General features: G+C 43.8%; 1 protein-coding gene and 1 long non-coding RNA gene across 9 annotated transcripts in view; one reads left to right on the top strand and one right to left on the bottom strand.

Annotated features, from left to right (window-relative positions):
* Nucleotides 1-16,649, bottom strand: part of ATP13A3 (ATPase 13A3) — a 56,714-nt gene extending 40,065 nt beyond the window's left edge. For 2 of the 8 annotated variants that reach the window (XM_021536864.3, XM_085587760.1), the window contains exons 1-2: nt 16,549-16,649; nt 15,343-15,396 (exon numbers count right to left, since the gene is read on the bottom strand). In XM_021536864.3, the coding sequence (XP_021392539.2) occupies nt 15,343-15,380 (38 nt within the window). In that variant the 5' untranslated portion in view covers nt 15,381-15,396; nt 16,549-16,649. Of the gene's footprint in view, nt 1-14,414; nt 14,484-15,342; nt 15,397-15,785; nt 16,219-16,508 lie in introns of those variants that run through there. The other 6 variants (XM_021536867.3, XM_021536868.4, XM_021536865.3 and 3 more) reach the window with 6 other exon arrangements.
* A 739-nt stretch (nt 16,650-17,388) lies between these two features.
* Nucleotides 17,389-27,264, top strand: LOC146766646 (uncharacterized). The gene is made up of 3 exons (XR_014957387.1): nt 17,389-18,180; nt 18,498-21,947; nt 24,023-27,264. It is a non-coding gene; the product is annotated as an uncharacterized LOC146766646 (long non-coding RNA).
* Nucleotides 27,265-27,773: the final 509 nt, after the last annotated feature.

The following is a 27,773-nucleotide window of genomic DNA, read 5'->3' as shown; positions in this document are numbered from 1 at the left end:
CTGTAAGTACTGCTAGGAGCATAACTTTGAGTCACAAGCTTTAACAGTAAATCTGCAACTCTGCAAAACACAGTATATAAAAAGTAAGTTGAACAGCATTTCCAATTTGTTACTGTCCTGAAGAGTGTGCAGCTGTGAACAGGACAGCACCTGCAACTTCAGACTTAAACTGATATTATTTTGGAGCTAAAATAAACCACAGATTGGATCACTGAATAAATTACAGCAGTGTACAGAGCTTAAAACTACATGAATCTCTCATAATGAAGAAAATGCTGCACTTTTTCTCAATTACTATACCACTCCGTATTTGTTCATCTATCCTGACTAAACAACCAGGATACCAAGCAATTGTACTAAAATATTTGTAAGTAACAAACATTTGTAGCAACAGTATAAGGGGTGCAAGTGAAGTCATGGCATATTTATTACAGAAATTGTTCTAAAAGTACCACAGCTAGTCTCCATCAGTACACCTGAAGACTTCTGCAAGCCACACTTTCAAAGGACTACTGGCTTACCTCAAGTCAGTTTTCTAACAGCTGGCATAATTAGTAAACTACTTCAGTGCAAATTTTACTCCTAGAGTTTGATTTTTGGGGTGGGAAGACAATCTTCTCTCTGTTGCCCTCAACATTTGTCCCAATTTCACAATCCTTAAAAACTAAATAATATACATGTTGTTGCCATCTGTTTATTCTTCCAGTTTTTCAATATAAATGGAAGTTTCATAGCTTCAAGAGAAATTTTTTAAATTACAGCTCCAAAGAAGAAACTTCTGATATCTCCTGCAACCACTGGGTAATTTAAACCAATTTCTCAGATTAAAATATAATTTTTAAAGCTGATGTCTTTAATAAAATCCAGGTATGGATACATATAACAAATGATCAAGTTATTAATTTTGCTTATGCTCTTATCATCTGTCTGCTTAAAATAGATGAGTAAACTTCCACATTTGTATCTTAAATGCTCCCTACTTTATTCTTTTCAGATTTTTATAAAAAGTCTGTGATAACTAATAGTTTCTCTTACCAACGAGCAGTCCAGCAGCTGTCTTCTGCACTTGCTTTTGTTACCATGAGTTAGCGAGGCAGTTCTTAATAACGGGGACCCTATCTACAAGGGAAGTCCTGACAAATGAACTATTTTGTCTAAAATCTAAAAAAAGTCTCCAAGGGCTTTTCAAACTGTTATCAAAAGATTAACATATCAAAGAAAATTTGGCACTGCTTGGAATGCTTTTTTTTTTTCCCTCTTCCCTCCAGTGTGGCTGAACAATTGCAAGACTGTGGCCGGGCTGGCGCGGAGGCTGCGCTTCCAGGCATCAGCCGCCCGGTCCAGCTCCTTCTATTCAAACAACAAATGCCTCCCCAGGAGCCTGCAGACACTCGCAGGGCTATGCACAAGCCCTGATACTATCTGCCCAGCTAAAAGCATCTATGCTTCTGACCAAACCCTTCCTTGTATTTACAGCGCTTGTGAGTGAAGACAACAACATTCATTTTGAGGAGCTAAAGGCAGCAGGTCAGAAATGCACGCATTTCTCACTCTCGGCATTTTGCAGTTTATCACAGAGCATAGTGAAGCAATCACACCTGAGCAGATGACCTTTAGAGACTGAGTGCAGCAAAGCTAAGAAAGTGAACTTTGTCACTACCTGAACATCACAGAAACTAGGTACTTTTCTGTCAAGGCAAGGCTCAACCAGCTTTGCTTTGGTAAGAATACAAAAAAAAGATCTAGCAAGGCAGACAGAAAAAGCAAGAGACATGTAAGAGGCCAAACTTCAAATTCACCTCTGTGCAGAGATTAATACAAGTAAATCTTCCTCACCATCCTATGTAATTACTCTCAATAAATAAATCAAAGTAAACTAATACAGGAAGAAAATTAAGAATAAAAAAAACCTGGACTGACCTGTCTAGAAAACAATCAAACTCAATTTCTATTCCAGACATCTGAGCTATTGTCCTAGCAAGTGACTTGCCTGACTCTCCTGGGTCCAAATAGGCTACTAAAGGGCTAAAACTACCCTTTCAGAATTTATTTACAACAAGTACATCCTCCACTAAGAACCACCTAACACCACTGTTATAAAAAATTAAGTTTCTAAATAGCCTGATGTCATGAAAAGCCTTTCATATTTCTGAATAAAAAACACCTTGAAAGTCATCATCTTCAACTGTATTCCAACTACCTGCCAAAACACAGGAAAAAAATGGGGCTTTTTTGCAATTTGAAAGCCAAACATTACTTAGTCACTCAGAAATTCAAAATTTCTGCACTTTAGAGCCATATTTTCAACACCAAGAAGAAATCAACCTTACAAGGGAACAGACATAAAACAGCAACATTTACCACTAGGGTTTATTCTTGTTACAGTACCATGAGATTCCCACACACTGAGATCAGTTACCAAACGGTCCATTTTTTCCAAACATTATAGAAAAAGTTTTTGGGATTCATGCAATGGGACTAAAATGGAGGTATATAGAATTGCTACACATACACAAAACACCAGCTCAATCTCTGCCATACTGGCAGTAATGAAATTAAAACTGAAGAAACACTCAAACTGGAAGAGCTGTAACGGGCCAGGAAGAGGAATGAATGTTATCTTCTAAGAAAATATTCCATAAGAAAATACATCTGAATTCTTAGGAAAGATGAAAACTCAACCTGGGCATCAGTTGACCATTAGGAGAAAGGGATGGCACTTCATTTTCCTTTATATGAGGAAATAAATATTTTCCTTGACACAAGGCTAAGAAAATGTAAGGATTAGGGAAAAAAAAGATTATAAAATACTTACAAGCACATTCTTCTCAAAACATATTTCATAATATGCTGCACATGCTAAAAATCAATCAGCAAAAAAGCAAATTCAGACACAACATTTCCAGCTTGTAAGGGAAGGAATCAAAATTTCTGCCAACAGTGTCTTGGACATAAGTCCTGTATTTACTTCCCAGTCTTTCTCTTTTACCTAAGATATAAGTGTCTATAAAAATAATTTATTATTTCCTAAAATGTTTCCCTGTCAGCTTTTGAAACAGGACAGGTAGAGAAACTGCAGCCACTGAGAATGAAAGAAGGATTGTTTTAATACACTTGCAATTAAAAATCCTGAAATATATTCAAACGGCTTCAAAGTCCTGCTAAAATGCATGTTATGACAACTTATCACCAAACAGTCTGTAATCAGGATTGATCATTGGCCTCTACTTCCTTTAAGGAAAGAGTTTGAGTTGTTCTTTTTGGATTCTCAGTCTCCAAGGAGCTTCTGTACACAGGTATGCCTGCACTCTACATTTTTGCTTCTCTGATTCTGCTTCACTGTTGTAGGTACCCAGGTCCAGACCATGGTGTGTGCCGGATGGATTTTGCTACACCCTGGACTTGGAAGGATCCATGTCTGAGCAGCAGCACAATGAGACATCTCACACCACCTGGCAATCCTGACACCATCTGAGAGAGCCTCTTTGCCAGTCCCCAAAACATAAAATCCATGCCATGCAAAGACCACCCTGAAACTCAAGCAGGTTACAGAGGATACATGACTTAGCCAAGGCCTGGGGCTATCACACTTTTGTGACTGTAAAAACCAAAAGGTTATGCCTTTACTTCAATATGTATTACCATGACCTTATACACATAATGCTCTTGTAAAGCTTTCAGTATTATTTGAACATATTTGTATTTTTACAAGCATGTGGTTTACAAACACAAGAGATACTCTACTTGAGAGGCAGCCTCATCCTAAGAAATGCACCTTACAGAAATGGGAGCTGATGCAGTTTACAGCTCTCCAGTAACTTGCAGCTGAACCCTTAAATACTAACTTATCCACATAATGTACAACAGATGCTCGGGTAAGACATACAAACTAAAATAACTATGAGAGATCAAAAATCCTTCAACTGCATTTTGAAAGGAGTTAAGGTTATAGTTTGTACTACAAACAAAGCTTAACACTTTAGTCAACTAACCAAGCTCTAACAATAAGAATGACATAATAGTTTAATGAATACATGGAAATTTTACAAGTACACGAGCTAAATTTTAACAAAGCCCTCCACTCAATACCTATTTTATCACTTCCCATCTTAGGCTTTCTGTTAGAATACAAGCTTTTGTTTCTGTGTTTAGGCTTAAGGAAGACCATTGTATCCAACAATCACCAAACTAAAACTGTATTTACATTTGTAGAGTGTATTCTTTGTAAAGTATACTTTTTGCTGGCTGTAAGAGCAATTGCAATGTTTATAGTAGAGTACAGGCTGCATTAAGGAAAGATAATTCTACATCTAACAATAAACTCAGTATGTCAATTCATCATGATAACAAAGTACTATAGCCCATACTACACTCAAAACTCACTTTCTAACTGGTCATCAGATCATTATTTTCAGACCATTTAGAAATTTGTTATTACTATAGCAACAATGAAGAAGTTGAAGATATGTTGGAAGAGAATTTAGGAAAGCTGTTGGTCATCTCAAGGACAATTAGTCAAGCGTTGTACCACCTAACCTTCCCAGCATCTCATTTATCTTACTTCAAGCAGCAGCTATTCACATTAATGAAATTTTCAAACTGGAAACCAAGCACCAAAAATCACAATCAGCCAAAGCTCGTTCCTACTCTCAGGCTCACAGAAACAGAGTTTTTACCCATTTCCTTTCAGATTTCTGGGTCTCTTACCTAACTGCCATGAGAGAAAGAAGACCTGCCCCACAGCCAGGGAATCCAACAAAGGATACATTTCTTTTGGATGCTTATTAGCTCTTTTATCTCTTGGAAGAGTATACCAGACATTTGGGTTAGAATTCACAGACTATGTTTTGTTTGTTCTCGGAAGAGAAAGTTAAACTAAATATCTTAAACCAAAGGTTCCAAATATCTTGGGTAAGGCATGGCGCCATTACACCCAGCATGAGTTCTCAATAGCTGAGCACTGGGGCAGCTTCCAAAGTTTCTTTCTCACATGAGGTGTGAACTTTACTCAGCCCTTCTATGTGATTAACTAACCAAGACTATTCTGGTTAGATAATGGGGATGGCAAAGATGCCCCATGCCAGCACCAAGAGACCTGCAGCCATTCCAGTGGAGAACTGGGAGTCTGAAGACCCAGACCCAGCAACAATGGGTCCTTTCAAGGAAGCATTTCCCCTCAGGGGCTGTGCCAAGAGCCCAACCTTTCCTGTGTGGCTGCCGCCTTATTGTGCAATGTAGAGTATCTGCTTCCTGGGATATATTTGCTTTTGTAGTATGGATGCTCAATAAAAGGAGGCAATGACTTTTTTTCCTCTTCCTCTTAAATTCTTGGAAAATATTTTTGAGGTTAGCATAAGAACATTTGAATCAAATTTCTCTTCGTCTGCAAGGAGATCATCAAGCACAACTAGACTAATCACAAGAGATGAACTTTCCTCTAAAGTTTAGACATTTAACTTTTGTTTCCTCAGAAGCACATATAGTGGCATGCGATGATTACAGCTGTCATGCTCATCATAAGCAAGCAATTGATTTTCACTCCTTTCCCATCCTAATTATGACTTACTAACTTTCACTGCTTTCAGCAAAGCCTTCTCAGACAAACCAGCAGTATTTCCTCAGTTTCCTAAAGTCAAAATGCAAAAAAATTCCAAAGTTCAACTACGTAACTACTAAAAGTACACAAGAGTATATTCCAGAATAACAGACTGTATTAATTGTAACTAATTTCTAAAAATGTATTCTATAAGAAAATCTATACATTAAACCAGGGGGTTCTGTTTACTAAAAGTACAATTTTTTTAAAATAGTCATAAAAAATTGAGACAAAGTCTGAAATATGTGGCACATTCACTTAACTTAGATCTGAAACACATCAAGGAAAAAGCTCTTGTGTGCAAACAACTTGTCAATCAATAGAAATACTGTGCATTACAGAAACTGTTAAAACTATCATAACAACACTAAGTATTAATGTTAAAGACTGTATAAAAGAATTAAGTTTAACTTAAGATGTCACATATGACAATTTATTTATTTTGATCTCAAATTACAGTAACTGAAATAATTAAGAGAAAAATCTGCAAACAAGTTCCATTCCAAGATTGAACTGCTGTACAGGACAATTTTTTAATGCACAGGAATTTATAGAACCTGACAGCTTAACTCCTGAAAATTATTAATTTACCCTCAGAACTACCATATGAGGCAAGATAAAAAAATCAAGGGGGAAAAGTTGCACTCTCCATTTCCATGAAAAGAGGTTTGACAAAGACAAGAGAACAGACATACAGGACATTTAACATGTAACATTTAACTCCATGCCTCCATGCCTGTAATGTAAACCTTGGCCCACATCCATCTAGTTACTATGTCCCAGTCATTCAGAACAGTCCTAAACCCCGAAGAGCTTCAGAGATTTAGTAAACAGTTGTATTTCAGAGAAGGACTTCTACAATCCATGAAATTAAATTAACTCCCCACATCCTACTACAATACGTTTCATCATTGCCTTAAATAGCTCTGTTTAAATTACACTATTCAGTGCTTCTGTGCTCCTTGGGAATGACTTCCACATCATCCAGTGGAAGATATCTCCACTGTATAATGGAAACAGACTGCAAAACTCTGACAAGGGATATCCCTTCAACTGCTGTAATCTCAGTCCTAACGACCATCAGCAAAGTTCTTGAATCTTGCTTCTCCCATGAGTAATAACTTTTGCTTATCAATCCATTTATAGCCAACTTTTATCCTGCATGCTTACCTTAAAGGAGAAATTCTGCCTTAACATATCTTGTCTAGAGTTTTTCTCTCTGTTTGAAATACCTTTAGAACTTTTCTTTGTTTCCTAGCTATAAAAATTTTTATAACAGTATTAACAGGTGAAACTGTATCCATCTTCTGAGCTGGGAGGAGTAAAGTTTCCTTAAAAACAAGATTGAAATGTTTCAAGTAAGTGAAGTGTATCAAGGAGTGCTTTTTCCTCAAGCATTGACCTCACTAACTGAAATATCACCACCATCTAGCCAAATATTCAGAAGTAGCCTCTTCCCAGATAGCTCTAGTCCAGATGCTTGACCCAGCTTCAGCCTTGCTTTTTCATAAATGTTAGGTGAAAACAGAGGTCACCTTCCTAAAGCACCACTGAGGACTGCCAAAATTTCACTTACATTAAATGCCCAAGTAGCTTTAATTCCATACTCTTTTTGTCAGTGCCAGGGAAGAACAGAGAGCAGGGGTGAAGGCTAATAGAGCAAAAAAACAATGGGCCAGAAAGGTCAGATGAAATGTGCATTTCCCCTGCAGTCAAGGAGACAGCAGAGGGAGTCACATAACGATGATCCCCAATGCACAATCTCCAGTCCCAGGGACTTATAGTTGAAGAGTTTCATGAGCCAAATACTCTGTCATCTTATTTATTACTAGGTGGATTTTTCCTGGGGTTATAAAGATTATTTTGGGGCATATTTTAAGCTTGCCAACGTCCCGCAAAGAACTGCTAAATTCACAGAGGATTCATTCTGCCCTTATTTTGACCCTCACTCTATTAGCTTTATGAACATACTTTAGTTTCTCTTTGCCTATGGCAATCAGAAAAGCAAACTGCCAAACAACTACTTCATCTGAATATAAGCAAAATAATCAAAAATGTTTTGAGAAAGACTGAAGCTCTGGACATACCTCATTTCTATGGGATGTTAAGAAAGGAATCAACCACCAGTTACTATCTTTTGGCTAATGTTATATGTATCTAGCACACTTTCAAAATTGAAAAACACTAACCTAGATAAAATCAAATTAATAACCAAAGAACGAGGATGTTCTCTGATAGAGTGACAGATAGATATAAAACACACTTTTCAAGAATCCAGCAAAAGTAAGATGGGAGGATAGAGCAAAACACCACACAGATGATTCACCATAAAATACGGCCCCACAAACTTAGCAAACTGTCTGGGTATAGCATAATGTCTGTACTACCAAAAATTAGTCTCCAAAGCAAATGAGCTTTACAAAAGGTGAACTACTTCCATTAAGCTAGGCCAACAGAAAGTATTTTCTGAGAGTGCACACCAAAATTTTCTCAACCCAAAACATTCTTCTGTTGACAGTACCTCATCAACCAGCACTACTGTCTTGACTATAAGGTTGCATGAGTTCTGCTACCACACCCATCAATGGTACGTACATACAAGTGTTATCAGACTTCAGCTACACAGACAATTCTGGCATTTAAGATACTATTTCTTCACGGACATTTATGCCAGCAGAGGATGACAGGAAGCAGGAAACTGAGACTACACATTTGTTCCAAATGCAAGGTGCAGACTACACTAATTCAAAATACTCTGCTCTGAAACCAGAGCCAAAGATTTTTATGACCTGCTCTAGCAATGGACTTATGTGGAGCAGCATCTCCAGCAGAGACAGCTGCTATTTAACACACCAGACAGTCACTACTGAAATGACCACGGGATAAGAACTGGGGTTACAAATGCTACCAGCATACCAGTACCAGCTAAAGGCATAAAAGTCCTCCTAATACGTGCTCAGTATGCAATTATGCCAACAGTCTCCCTACTTAAAAAACCTGTACCACTCTGGGGAAGGGATTTTGCTGGGTAATGGAAAAGGTGGCAGAAGGAAGAGTGCTATGAGGACAACTCCATCTGCACGCTACTGAGTATGCACTGTCAGGCTGACAAGACCATAAGTTATTTTCCATTGTGCTCTCACCCTACAAAAGGTATGCAATTTGTGTGTTCTTATTTTTGCCTGTTCATTACTAAAGTTATTTCTGCTGGAGAAGACAAATTCATAAAAAAAGCACAGATTATATTGGTATCAAAAATTAAGATTTGTAGATGAACTAAGAAAAATTAAGAAGTTAGGAGCACAAGACTTTCAACTAACTTAGACTGCACAACAATGGTTTTCCAAGTGCTCCAGTTCACTTAGACACATTACATCTGCCTCTGCTCCAGACACATGCCTTTCATCACAGGTTGATTTTACCCAAGCAGTAGAAAGCCATCACAACAGCACAACTGTAACACAGCAGAAGCTGTGTTTCATCCATACACTGCTGGCATTTGAAGTCTGGCTGTCTGAACAGGACTCAACACCATTACCCCCCACCACAACACAGGTCTTCAATATTGCCAGTATTAAGGCTCAGTAGGCTGCCTCTAGCAATAAAGCATGGCGACAATGCAGGAAAGTAATGTCAGGACTCTCTCTCAAAGCACTACTTAAAGTTTTGAGGTCCTCACTAAATGGATGAACTGAAGACAGGGTTAATCTAAAGAATGCAGTCTGCAAGACTGCACATTTGACAGCTCTTTTATGTTTCTGTTTGAATTACCAGTTGGTCTGAAAAGAACTTTTTGCTGGCTTGTCAGATCTGGAGTACTGCTCTAGTGACAGAAGCACCACTTTCAGACAGCAGTATCCTCAGCCAAAGACCACTCAAGCCAGTGGAACAACCCTTTGAATTCACTGGACGTTGGATCAAGCCTTCACAACTTACTGACAACAGCAGATATGTTAAGAACCCTCCATGCCTGTATGACAAAAATAGATCCCCTGTTTGAGAAACAGAGGTAACAAAAATTACCCCTCTGCTCAGAGAAAAAAATCTCTAGCCAACAGTAATAGGACTTTTCAGGAAACAAACCTGCACCCAAAAGTTAAACAGTTCAATAAATATTATTACAGGGTAAAGGTGAAGTCAGGCAGGTAATGCAACTCAATTGAACAATCTCCCCACTGGAGGCCAACCATTATCCCTGTCATTGACCTTTCAGCTACTGCTCTCTACTAAATGCAGCCTCCAGAAAATAAGCTCTTGCTATTGTTGATGTGAAACACCATAGCAGATCTTAAGGGCAGAGTTCATGAGGGGAACTGTACTTTTCTTCTATGATTTGGAGACATGATGTGGCAGCAAAATGTATAGGATTATATGGAATGTTTTCACACAGTTTTCACAGTTACATTACAAATCAATTGCTGAAATACAAGGATTAGCTGGATCCTTTGTTTTGCCATGCAGTCTACTGCAGACAATCAAAAGTGATAATAACAGTGCATAAAAACATTTATATATAAAATAGCATGGATATACTTGCAACTGGACTTTCCACTTTGCAAGGGGCCCATCCTCACCTAGGCTCCCTGTAGTGGTGAATATAACACACCAGGGAACTGCAGAGAGATCCTCAAAGCCAAAGGTGACTTTGTAACTATGGATGAGAAACATTGTAAGATTATTACCTGAAGCTAAAGCAGTAATCTGAAAGCTACGAAGACTACTAAAATTAATGGAAATTCATCAGTGCTCTGCTAGGTTTAACTCGCACAGAAATTGCTAACATGCAGTACCTCCACTAAGGATGTTTAAGCATCCTGACAGCACAAGAAACCTCGCTCCATTTGCACGAGGCAGCACGCAGAAGAAGAAAGTAATCCAAAACACGTTATGTTTCCAGACCAATACAAGCACCACAGCTCTAACCATCTGAACCTGTACAAGATCTACACTCACATGACACAACCAAGAGATTGACAAAAAGAATCCTGTCTGTTTCTCCTCACTGGCTCAAAATAAAATGAGATGAAAGGGACAGTAATAGTGAGTTTAGTCTGTTCTCCAACCTAAACCATATTCCATTCTTTCTAAACACTCAAACTTGTTCTTCATGGCCACAAGTAAAGACTTCTTAAAGTTCTATGTTAACTCTGAGAAATGTTAAAAACTTAATAGGCGTTTTCTGTGATGAAAGTTAATCCCACTTCAAACTGCCCATCATGGCCACCGAAAATAGCATCTCCTTCTTACAAATCTTTTAAATACTTGAAATCTCTTACATTCCCACTAAACTCCTCATCTCTTGCCAAAATAACTTGGATTTTCTTCCACATTTATGAAGTTGTTTCCTCGAACTCTGATTACTCTCATTTCTCTACTCTGAACTCCTTCCAAGTGGTCCAAATTCTTCTTGAATCTTGGCACCCAAAACAGATGCTGTCTGCACAGGCTGTACATCAACAGCAAATAAAGCCAATGGATTTAAACTTTACATCTCTCAGACAATACTGCTGTTTAAACATCCCAGTAAGATATTTGCCTTTTCTGCAAAACAGCATGACACTGACTCATGTTCAACTTGTGATCCAGTACACCCCCAGGTCCTTTTTCTAGTAGCTAACCAGTTAATCTTCACCCTGCATTTCAACAGCTGCACTTCCTGCCTAAGTGCAGTACCTGCATTTGACCCTACTGAATGTTGAGCTATTTTTTCAGGTTATTTTGAACTCCCATCATGTCCTCCAAAACAGTCCCTGAGAATTTAATCAGCCAGCTGACTAATATTTTCATTAAAGGCCAGGACCCAGGACAGAATCCTTCAACACAACTTCTCATTTTAACACCGAATTGTTAATTACAGCTCTCCAGATAGGATCATCTACTCCCAGGTCATACCTCCATTTACTTATGAGGCCATTAAAATGAGGAAAACCTTTCTAAATCAATCAATTCAGGAGACTAAACCTCCATGGCTTCTGCTATAGCTACTGAGCCTTCTGCTCTGCAGTAAAAAGGTATCAAGATTTCAGACACAATTACTTTTCCCACAAATCAGTTCATGGTTCTGTATCTTCCAAGTACTTGAAAATAGAATGTTTGCTTATTAATCTCAACTGATAGAAAAAACTGGGACAAACTGAACTGTCAGACTGTCACTTGTCTTTCTTGGCTCTTCTCCTTTGTAGCTGTCTGAAGACTCATCCTTTGTCATCTTCTAGTACTTCTGAGTAGCTCTAGGTAATATTTTTTAGCTGTTTTGAGAATTGTACAGTGAAACTTATCAGGGGCAGCTGGCACAGAAACATCTAGCAGAAGTACACTGTAGTGTAAAATACTACCTTGTCAAAAATATCCCTAAAATTAAGCACCTGCATGACGCTATGTGAAAGACAAGCAGAACAGGCACTGAGCCCTTCAAATGTTCTGCATCTCCTGCAGACACATGCGCTCCCCACCAAATCAAGTGAGGCACTTCCCAATCTTCCTACTACTTCCCAATCTACTGCTTCCCTACTACATTTCCCAATCTTCCTACTGCTTTTGCAGGTAGCTGACTTTTATGTCTCTTGCTACTTGCCATTCCATTTGCACTGCAGCCTTGGTGATATCTGCCTCTACTAGTCTTTCTCACATGTTATTCACAATGTGACTCAATTTCACATTCTACATAGATTTTCTTCTTGCATCCCAAGTCAGTTAAGCTGCTCTTACTACTGTTTCTCAAAAGCCTTCTCATTACAATGTTCAGCCATTGCCATTTATCACCTTTCATTTTGACATCTTCTAGCTAGAATAAAATCTGAAGGAGCTGCCATTTTTGTTACTGCATATACCCTCTAAACTGAAAATATCACTGTCATATAACTTTGCTAAAGGTCAAAAAAAAAGAGTTGTGTATTTTGATTTTGAAGGATGATCTTTTAGTCTTAAATACCACATAAAAAATCCCAATCCAACTAAAAAGTAACGGACTTGCTACCAGTTCTACTACCACATCCAAAGGGCCGTTTTAAGATGAACAATGTAATGTCACAATTCTAATAAAGCAGAACCATAAAAAAAAGGGCTAAATTTGTTCAAATGAAAACCACACAATGAAAAAATGAAAACACAGAATGAATGCAAATGCAGCTAATTCTACTAAGTTTGATAGGATTATGAAACTGATTGACGCTGCACCACTTCAGAGGAATCAGCAAGATTCCACAGCCACGGAGACCCCTTCCCAATCCCAACCCCCCACAACACTGCATGAAGAAATTAAACATTTTAGAAAAGGGGCAGCAAAACAGAGAACTTCAGCTTTTTGTGCAGATCACATCCATAGCTCCTGAACAGAAATTGTAAATCACCCATCCTTTTTTATTCAAGCCTGCTTTTCAGCTACTAAAAATTAAAGTTTACAGTCTTATTTCAATCAGGAATAAAGGTGTCAGACTTGAAGCTATAATACAGCCACAGTTTACTATAAAATGAACTTTTGTTCTCTGCTATGCAGATTATTTAACAAAGGAAGCAGCTTTTTTATGAATGAAAACTATTTTTAGCTCATTGTGTAAGAGTGAAAGGGCAACACTTTAGCATTACTGTTATTTAAAACATTTTTTTCAATGTTTAATTGTGAAATTAGGATTTTTGAACTAGGATTTCTCTTGTATGCACTTTCTCATGCTAATCATAACCATATCCAAGCACCAGTCAGAATGCTGGGAGGTTTTTCACCACTGCAAGTCCACAAAAACTATTTATCTGTATAACAACATGACTCCAGACCCAAAGCAGGTTTGACCATAGCAGATGTCATGCTGTGGAGACCAATAATTCCTGCCCAAAAAAAACCTGAACTTAAATACAAGCTCTGTTCTCCAAGGCAATTCTTGCACATTGAAAAGATGAGCCTGAACACAAATGGAAGAACCACCTATGTTCACATTACATTGATAAGAGTTTTAGAAGATATAACTAAAGGACTTTGTTTCACAAGGCAATAAAGAATTACACATCTTCTCTCCATGCCAGCTACCATCAGGCTCTGTCCTGGAGTGACTTTATGATGCTGGTATCCATCATCTGTCTACCACACAGACAATAAATAAGGAAGGTGTTACAACCATACTCCCTGGTCTGCAGTTGAAGATGCTTGAGCACAGCACTCAATAGAGACATTTACCACAACAGAAGTAATAATTTCTACAACAGACCCTGGACAAGCTAAGTCAAAGTAATCCCCTGCTGCAGATTTCATTTGTTTACAGAAATAAAGCAAACACTATGTGAAGGTTTCCAGAAAAAGGAACAAGGATGCAATGATCAAAATGCTTGATGAAAACCTGACCCTTCCAGTCAGTTCCCAGTTCTACTACTGATTTCCTCTATGACCTGGACACTCAACTTGCACCTGGGTTTAACAATATAAAGGTATTTCACTTCCACAGAATAAATGGAATTTATCTTCATCCCACAGAAAATCAACATCTTGGCAGCTGTTTTATACTCCACACAGAAAACAGTAGGACAGTACCTCCTCAAGGCAAATGATAAAATATAATCTGAGGGTTCCATGTCAACACATAAATTAATTTCCTTCTTTTTAAATCATTTATTAGCAAAATAGTTTGTCTGATGCGCCATGCCTGTCACATGGCACAGAAGCAGAAGAGGACTGAATCACAAAGTTTCTCAATCACTCAGGCATCATGATGCAACTTCCCTTCCTGCTAGGCAGCCCCCACGCTCCCTTGCAGGCACTGTGAGCTTCCTGACCAGGCAGCTGGGACCTTTCACCCCCCTCTCTCCAGGTTAGGGATGAATTAGTGCCTACCAATGCCATGAGGTGTCCTCCACAGACTAGGAAGAAATGAAAAATAAATACAGGAACAGATGCCTGATCCTAGAAAACAACAAACAAAAAATTTAAGTGGGGAGAGCAAAACATGCTCAAAGTCTAGACAGCACTACAGGAAGACACCAAGCAGAGCTTGGAACAGCCCCACTGCTCCTGGGAGGTATTTGGGAAGGCAGCAGCTGCTGTCCAGCAGCTCTGCTGGAGTCTGCAGAACTGCTCAGACCCCTTTCACTGCTTACACCTCCTTGTGTCACCGACAGTAAGCCTTAGCCAAAACCAGTTAACAAAAAGATCTCTCTTACTCATTTTTAAAGCACTTTAAAAACTGATAACCTTAGAGCACATCAGTTTTTCACAGCTGGCCTAGGTGCTCACACTGGAACACTCAATGTAGCCAGAAGCCACAGTTCTTTCCCACACGTGACTACACCAACAATAGATGACATTTTTGTTCCACTAAGTCATGCTAATCATACACTTCTTAGAAGGGTTAGATCAGTACTAATCAATTTCCAAGTCAATTGTACAGTTCAAAGTTTACACAGCATATTTTCTTTAAACTTTGTGAAACTGTACTTGTAATGAGCCAACAAGTAAAAAGCAGCTAACAAAAGCAGCAGTACATAGCCGTCAGTGTCATGCCAAACACCAAGACAAACATTTCCTCAGTATATGTGTAATAAAGATAAACTGCTGTCACTCATGACACTGATACAGGAACATTAAGTTTATGAGGACCACACTACACCATAAATTTTAAATAATGTCAAAAAAGCTGTTTCTCACAAGATCAAGAAAATCAATATTCTAAAGGATGTGACAACATTGTACAAAATTTTAAGAAAAGGCAAAAGTAGCAATTCTTTCAAACATGATGGACTGATGGCTGAAAAATATTGCTAACCTGTCTGAAGAGCCAGTGTGTGGACAAATCTCATACATACAACAGCTGAGTCACCTACAAGAACAACAAAAAAAAAAAGTCAGCGTAATGAATAGGCTAAATGAAACATAATCTTGATTGCCCTTGCTAAGAAAACACCATACAATTGCAGTGAGTGCATACTGCAAAGAAAACACATTAACGAATTTTAACTCAGCAAGCTCAGAGAAGGAAGCAGTCAGCCAGCGTGGCCAGACAACTATCAGCACTCACGTTAAAACAGTTTAGAGTAAACCATCTCCCACTGCTGGAGGCTATGCTACCTCAGCTTCCTGAAGACTCCAAAAGTCTCTTCCAACTACAGCACCTGCAGGGATACGCTAATCCCAGCAGGCAAGCCAGAGCACTGACGGTAGCAGCAAGCTTTAAGAGCCAATACTGTAGATACGCAAGTTAATCTTCACCTTCGGTATCAATTCTGCCAAGGGTCTCAGTGTTTAATTCACCTAGTAGCTGTTTATCCCTGAACAGGCATAGCGGGCCTCCTCTTAGGGATGACGCAGTGGCTGTCAGAGGCGCTCGCAGAGCGAGATCCCCGGCTCAGCAGCTCAGCTGCTGGAAAAGTGCTCCACAGCCTTTGTCAGCAGGAGAACGCACTGACTCATGTGCTGAAAAAGGGATGAGCCGCACGGAGTCCTCAGCCTGGACTGCCAAAGTTTCTCCTCGGTACACGATCACCAGCATTCCCCACCGACCCCGCCACTGCAGAGCACGCTGACGTGTGCCCAGGCGGCGGAACGCGCGCTGTTCGGTAACCGGGACCGCGGGCAGAACTGGGGCCGGGCTCGGAGGACGGAGGGAGCCGCACGGGAGAGCCGCCCGAGCTGCCCCGCCAGCCCGGGGTGGCCCTGGGCGGGCGGGGGGCGGCCGGGCCCGCGGGCCGGCGCCGCACGTGTCCGGACACCGGCGGCCGCCGCACGCCCGCGCTCCCGGCCGCGCGCCCGGCCCCGGACCCGCTCCGCGGCACCGGCCCCGCCAGAGCGCCCGCGCCGGGCCGGGCCGCCCCGCGGGGGCTGCCGCGGCCGGAGGAGCGGCCGGCACGGCTGGAGGGCGCTGCGGGCGGCCGTGCCGCGCCCGGCGCGGCGGAGACCGCGGGCGCCGCTGGAGGCCCGCGGACCCTCCCTCACCTGCCGGGCCGTGCCGTGCCGTGCCCGCGGCCCCACTCACCGGCGGCCTCAGCGCAGCCCCATCGCCGGCGGGGCGGGCGCGGGACCGGCGCGGGACCGGCGCTCCCCCCCCACCCCGCCCGCCGCGCGCGGCTGCCTCGCGAGGCGCGAGCGGGTCGGCCGCCAACCGGCTGCACGCGCCGGCCGCGCTGGGCGGGGCGGGGCGGGGCGGCCGCGGAAGTGACGGAGGCGCGGCACGCGCCCGCCCCGCCCCGCGCCGGAAGAGCGGGGGTCGCGCGGGGCCGGGGGCGGGGCCGGAGGGGCGGGGCCTCGGGGGAGGGGCGGGGCGGCACCTGGGGAGACGGGGGGTGGGGGGGACATGGATGGGGGGATATGGATATGGGGATATGGATGGGGGGATATGGATGGGGGACATGGATGGGGGACATGGATGGGGGACATGGATGGGGGGACATGGATAGTGGACATGGCTGGGGGACATGGATGGGGGGACATGGATAGTGGACATGGCTGTGAGACATGGATGGGGGACATGGATGGAGGGATATGGATATGGGGATATGGATGGGGGACATGGATGGAGGGATATGGATAGTGGACATGGCTGTGAGACATGGCTGTGGGGATATGGATGGGTGATATGGATGGGGGGACATGGATGGGGGGATATGGATAGTGGACATGGATGGAGGGATATGGATATGGGGACATGGATGGGGGACATGGATGGAGGGATATGGATGGGGAACATGGATGGGGGGATATGGATAGTGGACATGGCTGTGAGACATGGATGGGGGACATGGATGGAGGGATATGGATATGGGGATATGGATGGGGAACATGGATGGGGGGATATGGATGGGGGGATACAGATGGGGGACATGGATGGGGGACATGGATGGGGGGATATGGATGGGGGGATATGGATGTGGGGATATGGATCTGAGGACATGGATGTGGGGATATGGATGGGGGACATGGATAAGGGGATATGGATAGTGGACATGGCTGTGAGACATGGCTGTGGGGATATGGATGGGGGACATGGCTGCAGGGCCACGGCTGTGGGGATATGGATGGGGAACACGGATGTGGGGACATGGATGGGGGACATGGATGTGGGGATATGGATGTGGGGATATGGATGGGGGGACATGGATATGGGGATATAGATATGGGGATGTGGATGTGGGGATATGGATGTGGGGGACATGGCTGTGGAGGACGTGGATGTCGGGAGGTGGATATGGGGCATTGTCTGTGGCGGGACATGGATGTGGGGGACATGGATATGGGGTACATGGCTGTGTGGGGACATGGCTACACGGGGCTCTGCGGGGCAGGACAAGGCGTCCCCTTGGGACAGGGCTGGCAGTGGGTGTTGGGCTGCAGGACCCCACCTCAGGGTGGGAGCCAGGGTCCCCAGGCCTTGTGTGCTGGCCGTGGGGTGTCCTGCAGGCACTGGAGGCTGGGTGTAGCCCCTAAAAGCTACAGCAGACATCTCTGTGGAGTCAGGTCCAGTGTTACCTCCAGTCCTTCATTGTCACAGGATGGGGAACAACACTGGACCAAGAGCTTTGTGGGGGATTTGGCTCCCAGCCCTGGTGAACATTGCCAGGCAAGCGAGGCGCCAGATGAGCCGCCCTGCACATCTCAGTGTGACCACTGGGTAAGTTAGGCAGAGGTGAGAGAGGCTGGGGATCACCTCAGGGCAATCCCTGTAAGGCACGAGTGCCCTGGGGCTCTGCTGAGGGCTCCATCAAAGACCCCAGCCCAGGTGCTGGACACAACCCCAGCCCCACAGTGGGTCACTCAGCTCTTCCTCTCAGCCTGACAGAAGTGACAAGAGATGTTTCCTATTGTCCTGTCTACACCTGCTTTTAATAACCCATCCCTGCTTCTGTCAACTGTCTGCTCAATTTTGAAGAGCACTGCAAACCATTTGGAGGATTTGTAAGCCACAATAGGATCTATATTTATTTTCAGATACTACTTTTTCCAGTAGTTCTCCATTGCAGATGAAGGCAGCCATTGACTGTTACATCTCATTGCATGTAACCCCAGCAGTGATTGAACAGGGGTTACATCCATCTGGCAGAACAGCACATCACCCCAGCACCACTCTGGGCTTCCTGTGACAGCTCCAGTGACCCCACAGCTCTGGGGTGAGTCAGCCCAGCATGGGAATCCAGCAGGAAATTCTGACAGTGGTAGAAAGAAAAGACATAGTTTTTTGTTGGCCTGGTGAGTTGATTTACTTATGTGACCACTGTTTAAGGGAATGAGAGGAAAACAAAATGAGAAAACTGCCACCCACACATAACACTGAGCTGCTCTGACTCAAATCAGATGGACGCCTTCCTCTACCCGAAAAAACCCTAAAACCATCTATTTTCTGTTAATGTGCTAACTCTGCTGTCACCGTTTGATTCTCTGTTGACTGCACACCTCACCGCTCTTGTCAAAGCTGGTGTCAGCCTGGCCAAGCTTCTGTCCCTGCTTACCCGGGCCACACCAGTTACTGGGTTTTATGTAATGACTCAACAGTTACTTCCCCTGATTCTCTGGAAATTCAGTGGTACAGTATTTACTGTAAAAAAAATCAGTACTAAGAGTTTGGTGATGTTCTCAGGCAATTCTTAAAATACTTTTGCGTGACAGTTTTAAAGATGGGTATAAAGCAGTGGTTTTCATTCACTCTGGTTACGTGTGAAAGGCCATGTGAAATACCTCCAATACAGTGACACTAACGTGACAATTTTTTAAACAAAGAACAGAAAAATTAATTAATAATTTCAGGGTTTTTTTTTCAATTAATTGTAAATTTTATTGTCCAATATCCAACCTAAATCACTACTAAGATTTAATTTGTGCCTCAAGGAAATGCCACTGGTGATCAGTGGTACTGGCCAATATATTTTCATTGAATTTCCCTAGCTAGTTACCCCTTTTACAAACTGCCAAACTACCCATTGCTATCAGTCTGCAAAATTCCCATTTATATATGTCTTTATTATTGCCTATTCTTCCCTTTTGAGCAAGATGTTTTGTTTTAAAACCAGAAAAGCCTCATTTGAAGCCACTGAAATTGTGCACATTTGAGTCACCTAACAACACACTGATTGAGGACTCTCCCAGGTTCCATTTGGATCACACTGAGGTATTTCCTCAGGCTCACTTTTTCACATAACCTCTTTTAGCCTTGCAAACTTGCTAGCAGTGTCCCCAGAAGAGTCATAGGAATGTGGGGAGATTAAAATGGGTACCCTTCTGCCTGGGTGTTGGAAAAACAGAGGTAAAACACATTAGTAAAAAACAGCTTTCTAGGTCATACAGACTTAGAAACTACTATGATGAGAAGCCAAGTAGTTGGTTTTGGTTTTTTTTTTTGGATGAAGTACTGAGTGGTAAAAAGAGCCTATCATATGACTCAGAGGAAAAATATTATTAAATTATTAGTGCTGTTAAACAGAAGCTCTTACTCTATCATTCCCTTTTAGTATAAGGAGTTAAAAGGTTTGCTTTGATATATATATATTTCTACGTTCTTCGTCAAAATTCCTTTAGTAATTTTCAATTAAAGATTAATTTCTCATCATGTTTTTCAACACATTGTATATTCTAATGTATTATCTTTATACCCATTAGAAGGTTTCCCTTAACACCTAATTGCTTTTCTTCTTCAGTCACTGGCAAATTTGAACTCATTTATTGCTTCACAAACCTCAAACCATGCAGGCTTTTATTAACTCAGAGATTAATTTTGTGGTTGGCAAAGTCCCTGCTTTCCAGCTCTCTTGGCATCACTCTGGTTTGTACTGCTGGAAGTGCCTGGCAACCTCAGCTCTCCTGCAGCATTCCTGGCTGCAGCTTCCCTAGGGAAGGGACGGCTCACAGGGCATCACAAGTTATTTCTAGGTGTACACCTAGAAATCACAGCATTCAGTGCTTTTAAAACATCAGGTGTTTAACCTGGTAGAAAAAATAAAATAAATTACAAGAGAAATTACAAGAAAAACAACAATTTTCTCCATTCTGTTCACCCTAGAGGGATTGGTTAGCAGGAGGAAATGAGCCAGAGAATACAATCCAGCATTGTCAGTGCTTCTGGAAATGTTATGGCCATTCACAGACAGTGTAGTTCCTCCAGACTTTGCTCAGTGGGAGGAGGTAAGCAGTTTGGGGCTTGAGGACAGGAGGAGTGGTAAGGCCTGCAGCCTTTCTTAACGGGCTTCCCATTATGATTTTGATTGTGTAGTTACCTATATTCCACCTGAAACCTTAACTGGGTACAAGTCACAATAATAAAACTTAAAAGTCCTTTACATCTTTCTGTGACCAGAACATTTCTCACACGTGACATTTCTCAATTGCTCCCTCCCATCACCTTTTCCCCAGTGTCGAGGGCGTTTGCTGTTTTCCATGTCTGGTTTTGCCCCACCAACCCTGCGCTCTCTCCCAGGTGAGGCACAAATAAGCTAAACAATGCTTATTAAGTGTACAGCATTTAGTGAGTCTCAGACTGACTAATCACATTTTATGTGCTTTCCCAGTCTGACTGTACCCACTGTTATCTCTCATCTGTAACTGTAAATCCTCCAGGGCAGAGATCAGCATTGTTACCTGTTGTATATTACCTAGCTGAAAGGGGCCAAGGATTTTATGTGTTTTGGCAATAAACAGCATAAATATCATTATGTTTTAAGAACATTTGTGAAGTTTTTCTCCTTTGCACATGTTTTCTAAATCAGGCAGGACAAAAACCTATCTGGGGATCAGATTTGTGTATGAAATCTATCTTGTGCCAAAACTAAGATATCCAAGTAGCAGAGAAAATAAATCAGAACCTACTGTTTATTTATTCAGTCTCTTTAATGTGTATATATTAGCGTGTTCCACCCTGCCTTTTCTGTAGGGCTGTATAAATATGTGCCTTAGCTCAGAGGAGTTTATGGGACCCACCTCTGCCGTGCACCAGCAGCCAGCTGGCCACATCTGGTCCCAGATGCTGCAAGCACACCTCTGCTAGCCCTGTACCAACAAGCCCGCCCTGAGGACAGCTGTGGGGCCTCCTGTGGGACACCTCTGGCCCTGCTTGTTTGATTTTCCTGGCAAGTGTGTTACATAGGGGATAAAATCCCCATAGCCCATGTTCTCTAATCCCCATATATCCTTAGGCAAACAAAAAGAGGCTCATAAGAAAAGGGACTGAGAAAGGACACAGGTCCATGCCTTGGCTGTGTATGTGGACATGACATTCCTCTTACTACCTTTGTGTTTTCTCTGACCTCAGTTGCCTGCAGGCTCTGCCAGCTTAGATTTTCAAGTTCAGTAGGTTGGCAACAGCAGTGGCATCCCTCTGGGCTCTTGGACACAGGCATGGGATCTGCATGGGAACATGACTCTTGAACTGAGTGCCAGAGCTCATGAACACAGGTAAGTATATGGTAACTCATTAAATGGAGGTTAGCAATTATAGTTTCACTCTTCAAGATGATTCACATGCAGGGGAAAGCCACAAGTCTTTAAAAGTTTCCTTTGAAAGCTCCTTAAACTACTTTGGCAAGCCTGAGTTGTTGAACAATTTATCACTTCTCTGCCAGATGAGCTTGTGAAACCGCTTTAAGAGGAAATTGTACAAAGTGCCCAAGATTGTCACAGATGAAGATTCTTTTCTCTTGTGCCGCCCAATCCTTTTTCCCCCATTTCCCAGACATCCAGTTCTTCATGGTTTAAAATAGCCTGGCTAGTTAGCTGCTGTTTCCATTAAAACAACAGCCTATCTAATAAGTTGCATGTCTTCAACAGCAGTCAGAGGCAAAGGAAAATTAATTGCTCCATTTACTTGAATAAGATCTTAAAAAGTCACTTTTTATAGTAGATGAAAAAAATAATACTGTGCTTTCCTATTCCTCTCGCTAACCCCATGCCATGGGAAGCAGTAAAGGAGGTCACTCCTGTCTCCACATTACTTCTCAGGTCCTTTGAAGACTATTCCCTCCACAGAATTTACCTTCCACTCTCCTCTTCTGGTTCCCTGCTGCCACAAAGCTGTAATAGAATCACTGTGTAGCTACTTGGTGCATCCTTTTTGTTGGTACTTGTCCCTTTCCCTCTCCCTTCTATTTTTAAAAAAGGCAGAAGTCTTTCAGTCAGTAGGACTGCCAGCCTTTGCCTAGCTCACGTCATACTTAAGGAAAAGTGGGATCTGAGTGCCGTTACATGCTTTCACACCTCCACCACAGTATTTCATAAAGCTGCTGTGCAGCACACACACAAAAGCTCCCTGAGGGATTGTCTCCACCAAGGACACCAGTTTCCTGATGGCTTGCACAGGGTTTGTCCCATCCAACCTGCAGACTGGGCTGAAATCCTGGGGCACCACATCAGCACTGGTGATCGTAACAACAGAGGGTTGAGTTTGGAAGCAGTTGTCCCAGCCACAGGAAAAAGTTGCCAAGGGGACCCAGTAGGTACCTGCAACACTGCAGGTAGCTGCTGGGAAATATTCCAGTAAATGGGGGGGAGTTCCACCCTGACCAATGGACAGCACAAACCCCATACTAGGTAACCTACTTACAGCTAAATTACCCCAGGACTGCTAAGAAAAATAAAGCAACTAGCTAAATAGAGCTAAAAGACCCCCACATACATACCTTGAACATGAGATTCTTGAGAAACCATTGCTTCTACCCAGCAAAATACAACAGGCAAAGGGCAAGGTGTCTGTGTTTTTATTATTGAGCTGCAAATATTTTCCTGTGAAATGAATCTGCTGAGTACTGCCCACCCAGCACAGAGGACAGATTCAAGCTCTCTGGCAACCCTCCTAGCTGAAGAAGGTGATACCCTCTCCAGCTGAAGAATGCACACACAATGCTAATGTATCTTGCCATCTAACAGTTCAATGTTTTGATTTCACATTAGAATTGCCTGAAAATAGGACCTTTAATATCTCTATTGTTGTACATTTCTCTCTCAAAGTATGTTTAAAGGACTTAATCAGACTCATTTCCTTAATTTCAAGCATATCTCTGAAAACTTATTATCCCAGGCTGATGGCATCAAAGAGTGAATTAGGAATAAAGCCAAGTGAATAAAACCAAAGACATTTCCTTTCAGTTACTGTGCAGCCTTCACAGGCTGCAGAGCATTAGAGCTGCTGAAATACCACTGTCACATTCTTCAAGATCTGCGAATTGGTGCCTTGCTCTTATACCATTGGCAGGAAAAGAGGACACTGGATCCCTGTTACACTTCACCCAACAAAGCTATGCTGTGATGAGCAGCTTTAGATGTGTAGCACTGGAAAAATGTCTTTGAACTATTTGTTTGAGTTCCCAATTTCTAAGACATATTTATTCCACCAAAGTTACTCTACTAAACAGAAAAAAAACCCAAAAAAACCAAAACCAACAACAACAACAACAAAACAAAAACAAAAACTGGACTTGATTTTATATTATATGAAACCCTTGATTTCATCTTCTGTCCTTCAACATCATTTGCAGAGAAGCAGCAGGTCTTGCAGCTGTTCTGGGCCAGACTGGAGGTCCACACAGGCCATTGTCCCAGTATCTCTGATGGCAGTAAGGAGCTGAAGTGCTCTAAACTCCAGACTGAGGAGACACCAAACCAAGATGCCCCCATCCTTCCAGGTTAAGGAGCAACTCTTGTACCTGGAAACAACACAATTTTAGCATGGTCCAGGGCAGATGAAGCAATTATTGCTGAAGTGATTTCTGCAACCTTGTTCTCACAGCACCTCCTGGGAAAGCACTTGGTAGACTGGCAGTCGGTGCTGTCACAACAAAGCAGAGGGCTGGGAAGCCTTTCTTCTGCTTTGTGCTCTCCAAAGGCTCTGCTTTCAGAGAGGACAGAAACCAAAGCCTGTGTGCAGCTCTTCTCCCTGGCATGGCGCCTCAGAGAATGAAGAGGTTATGCTGTCTGGTCATTTGACCCACCATCAGTCATCCTCAATAACTTTTTCATCTCTGTTATTTCAACTAAATGGGCAAAGTCCATGAGTTTATTATGACCTGAGACACTGTGCTTCTGCAATGCCCTCTGATGCCCCGGTGGCTCCCCATCTGCCCTGCAGACTGGCGGCATTGCTGCCATCAGGACTGGCGTTACCTGCCCACATGGCCCGGCACCAGCTGGAGCAGAGGAGGAGCCAAATGTGCTGATGGACAAAGAACATCTTAGGCAAGGGCTGGAGAAGGTTGGCTCACCTTCAAGACACTGAGAAGCAAGGCAGGGGAGCATTCACAGTAGGAAGCCCAGTTTCCCCACATCAGGGAGGCTGGGTTTGCTGGTGGGCAGCAGCACCCACAGTGCCAGGCAGGGTGGGCAGCAGGCAGTTGCACAACCAGGGAGCCCCCAGGCTATGGCCAGCCCTGTGCACAAACCAGCCTTACAAAGCACAAGGTGAGACCACATTAGAACATCATTTTGCTTTTCTGAAACTATTGACTTTAGAAGTTACCTGTGTTTCCTTTGCCCTCTGCTTTCCAAGCCATACTGCTCAGGTTCCCTCCATCTCTCCAGTCTTTCCTCGGCAAGCACCAGGCCTGGGGCAGTGCTGTGAAGAAGCCAGGAAGGACAGCTGCTGACAGGAGCCAGGGTTTGCATGTGCAGCGGTGGCAGCACCCTGACAGACCGTGCAGGGCTGCAGCCTGACAGTAATGGACAGCTCTGGGCTTTCTCCTTCCCCTGCTCTTGCCAGAAGATGATTTTTGTAGTGTGGCAGCTCCAAAGCCACGACTTCAAAGTAGCAGCTAATGGTGAAAGAGAAACTGCTGGATCCTTTCCACCATTCCTTGCCCTCTGGGGTCCTTTCTCCTCTATCCCTGAGGTTTTAGAGTGAGAAAGGTCTAATTACTTCTACAGCTTGTAATTACTACATTTGCAGCTCCACCCTAAGAAGCAAGCTCGTCTGCTTCCCCAGAACAGGTCATGCCCTGACAAACACCTGGCTGCTTAATTTCTCCAAACAGTGCTTGGGGCTCTGCAGACACACCGGGCTGAGCATGCTGTGGGTGCTCTTGGTGGCTGGGAAACCCAAAGGGAGGACAGTGCAAGGAAGATGAGTGCACGTCCCCTTTCACGCAGCTGTGCAAAGGAACTCACCCGTGTGCACTGCAGCTTCTTGCAGCCTTCTCCAGAAGCAGCAGAGCACTTCCCAGGGCACTGTGTCCCTAAAAAGGGTTCTTGGGGCCTTTGATGGCTTCATCCAAGACTGCCTGCCTCCCAGGAATCTGGCTAAATCCTCCTTCCCTACTCTCCACGGCTATAAAACTGGCAAGAGATGATCAACAACAGAGGTGTCTCCTCACTGTCCAAAGGACCTGAACTCCAGTCACCCCACAGAGCAGAGGATACCCAGCAACCACTGAAACTACAAGATCTACCCAAACCTGACCTGGTGCCAGCCCTGTCCCTGGCCAGGCTGGTGACTTTGGCTGAGCACATCACCTCTGACACACCTCTTGGAGATGGGGGGCTGAGCAGGCAGATGCATCTGCAGCACCTCAGGAAAAGCCTCCTCTAAAGCTGCACCCGCTCAGAGCATTCCCACCCTGGCCATTGTTTTGGGAACGACTGGAAAATGTCAGCAGGGCACTGGGTGCGGGTGGGGGGTCAGGAAAAAGGAAAAAGAGATGATTAGATTTTTTTAAATCAGCCAATAAATTATATTAACTTTTCCATTGACCTTTTGTGGGGTCACATTATCAGACTAGTGAATGTGGTTCATGAAGATAGGATTATGCTCAGATTTCAAACTGTGCAGAAAGTGCATCCCAAGCAACATGCCAAAATGGAAACGTCAGCTCTGCCAGATGGGTGTGCTTCTCATTATCCTCCCGAGGAAAGCCAGATCCACCACCTACAAATACTGTATATGTTATTGAAAGGGTCTGGTTCCCAGGGAGGCTGGGAATTGTGTAAGGTCTGCTTTTGTCAATGGTGCCTTTTACTCCTTTCCCCTTGAGACTGTGGTGGCACAGGAGCAGCCTGTGGAGGGACTGGTTTGCCACAGGCAGCCAAGAACACTTTTCCCCCCTGCTCGGCCAGCTTGCCATGGAGCAGACAGCTGGGAGTGGGCAGCTTCCCTTGGCCAGGGAATGAACACCAGCCTGGCATCCTGGTGCTGCCTTTAGGGTGGGATAATGTTCAAAGCATGGGGCAGAGGGAAGAGGGTGTGAGGGCGCAGCTACATGTGCTGGGTGCCTGCAAGGGAAGCCCTGCTGCCCACGGCTGCCCCAGACTCTGACAGGGCTTAGTAGGTGTTGGCAGAGCTGCAGCACTGGGCCACATCATATCAGCTCCCTATCATGAAGCCACCAGCAACAGCTCCCTCTGCAGCTATTGAAGCTTGCAGGAGTGCCCCAGAGAGCCGGGGGTGTGCCAGCCCACAGGGACAGTGACCCTGCTGTCCCCAGGGCTGTCCTAGTCCTCGGCGCTTAGAGAGTTGCCCTGTCCCTTGGACTGCAGCCCCGGCAGACAGAAGCCTCGTCTCGGCCCTTGCCAGCCCAGCACGGCCAAAATTAGCTTCCCCTGCGTGTGTGCCGGCTAGAAGAGCCACGATTGTGTCTCAGAAAAGCATTATTGTATTCCTCAAGCCCTATCTTATCAGGGAAAGAGAAACGGGACTTTGACAAATTGCCTCTGCAGCGGCCGGGGTGAGCACATGGTTCTCGGTAATCGCCCACCCTGTGGTCGCCGGGGGCCACTATTGTTCCCAGCCCTGGCTGTGCCCTGAGGAGTCTGGGCAGCTATGACCCTCCCGAAGGCAAGAGAGCAGTGGGCCCTGGCCACCCTCACCTTGGCTGCACCCAGTACATTGTGTTTGCAGGTGGGCATGGGCTGAAGTTAGATTGATCCCTTTATCAGCAGCCTTCAAGTGCTGATAAGGTGACATCGCCTGACTGGAGCAGGGACTTGAACTCTTTTGCAAGGGGAGATGGTTATCAGCAGTCTCTGGCAGGGCTGTGCTGGCTCTGCAGCCTCACAGCTGGAAGCAGAGCTGAGCGCTGAGCCTGGGACAGATAGGAAGGGTTTGTTTTGCTTTGCACAATGGCTGCTCAGATCCTGTCCAACAGTGGAGCACAGCAGGGCACCTCACAGGCACTCAGCCTAGTGCTGTCACCACACAGGGGATCCAGCGTGGCTCTCCTGCCCTGGGATGCTCAGCCTGACCCCAGGGACAGCTTGGCCCATGATATACAGGTTTTGACAGGAGACACATTGTTCCCAGTC

The sequence above is a fragment of the Lonchura striata genome, chromosome 9 (assembly GCF_050655825.1).
Source record: "Lonchura striata isolate lonStrDom1 chromosome 9, ASM5065582v1, whole genome shotgun sequence".
Taxonomy (NCBI): domain Eukaryota; kingdom Metazoa; phylum Chordata; class Aves; order Passeriformes; family Estrildidae; genus Lonchura; species Lonchura striata.
Note: the sequence above shows the minus strand (reverse complement) of the source record. Positions and strands in the feature narration are given on the sequence as shown.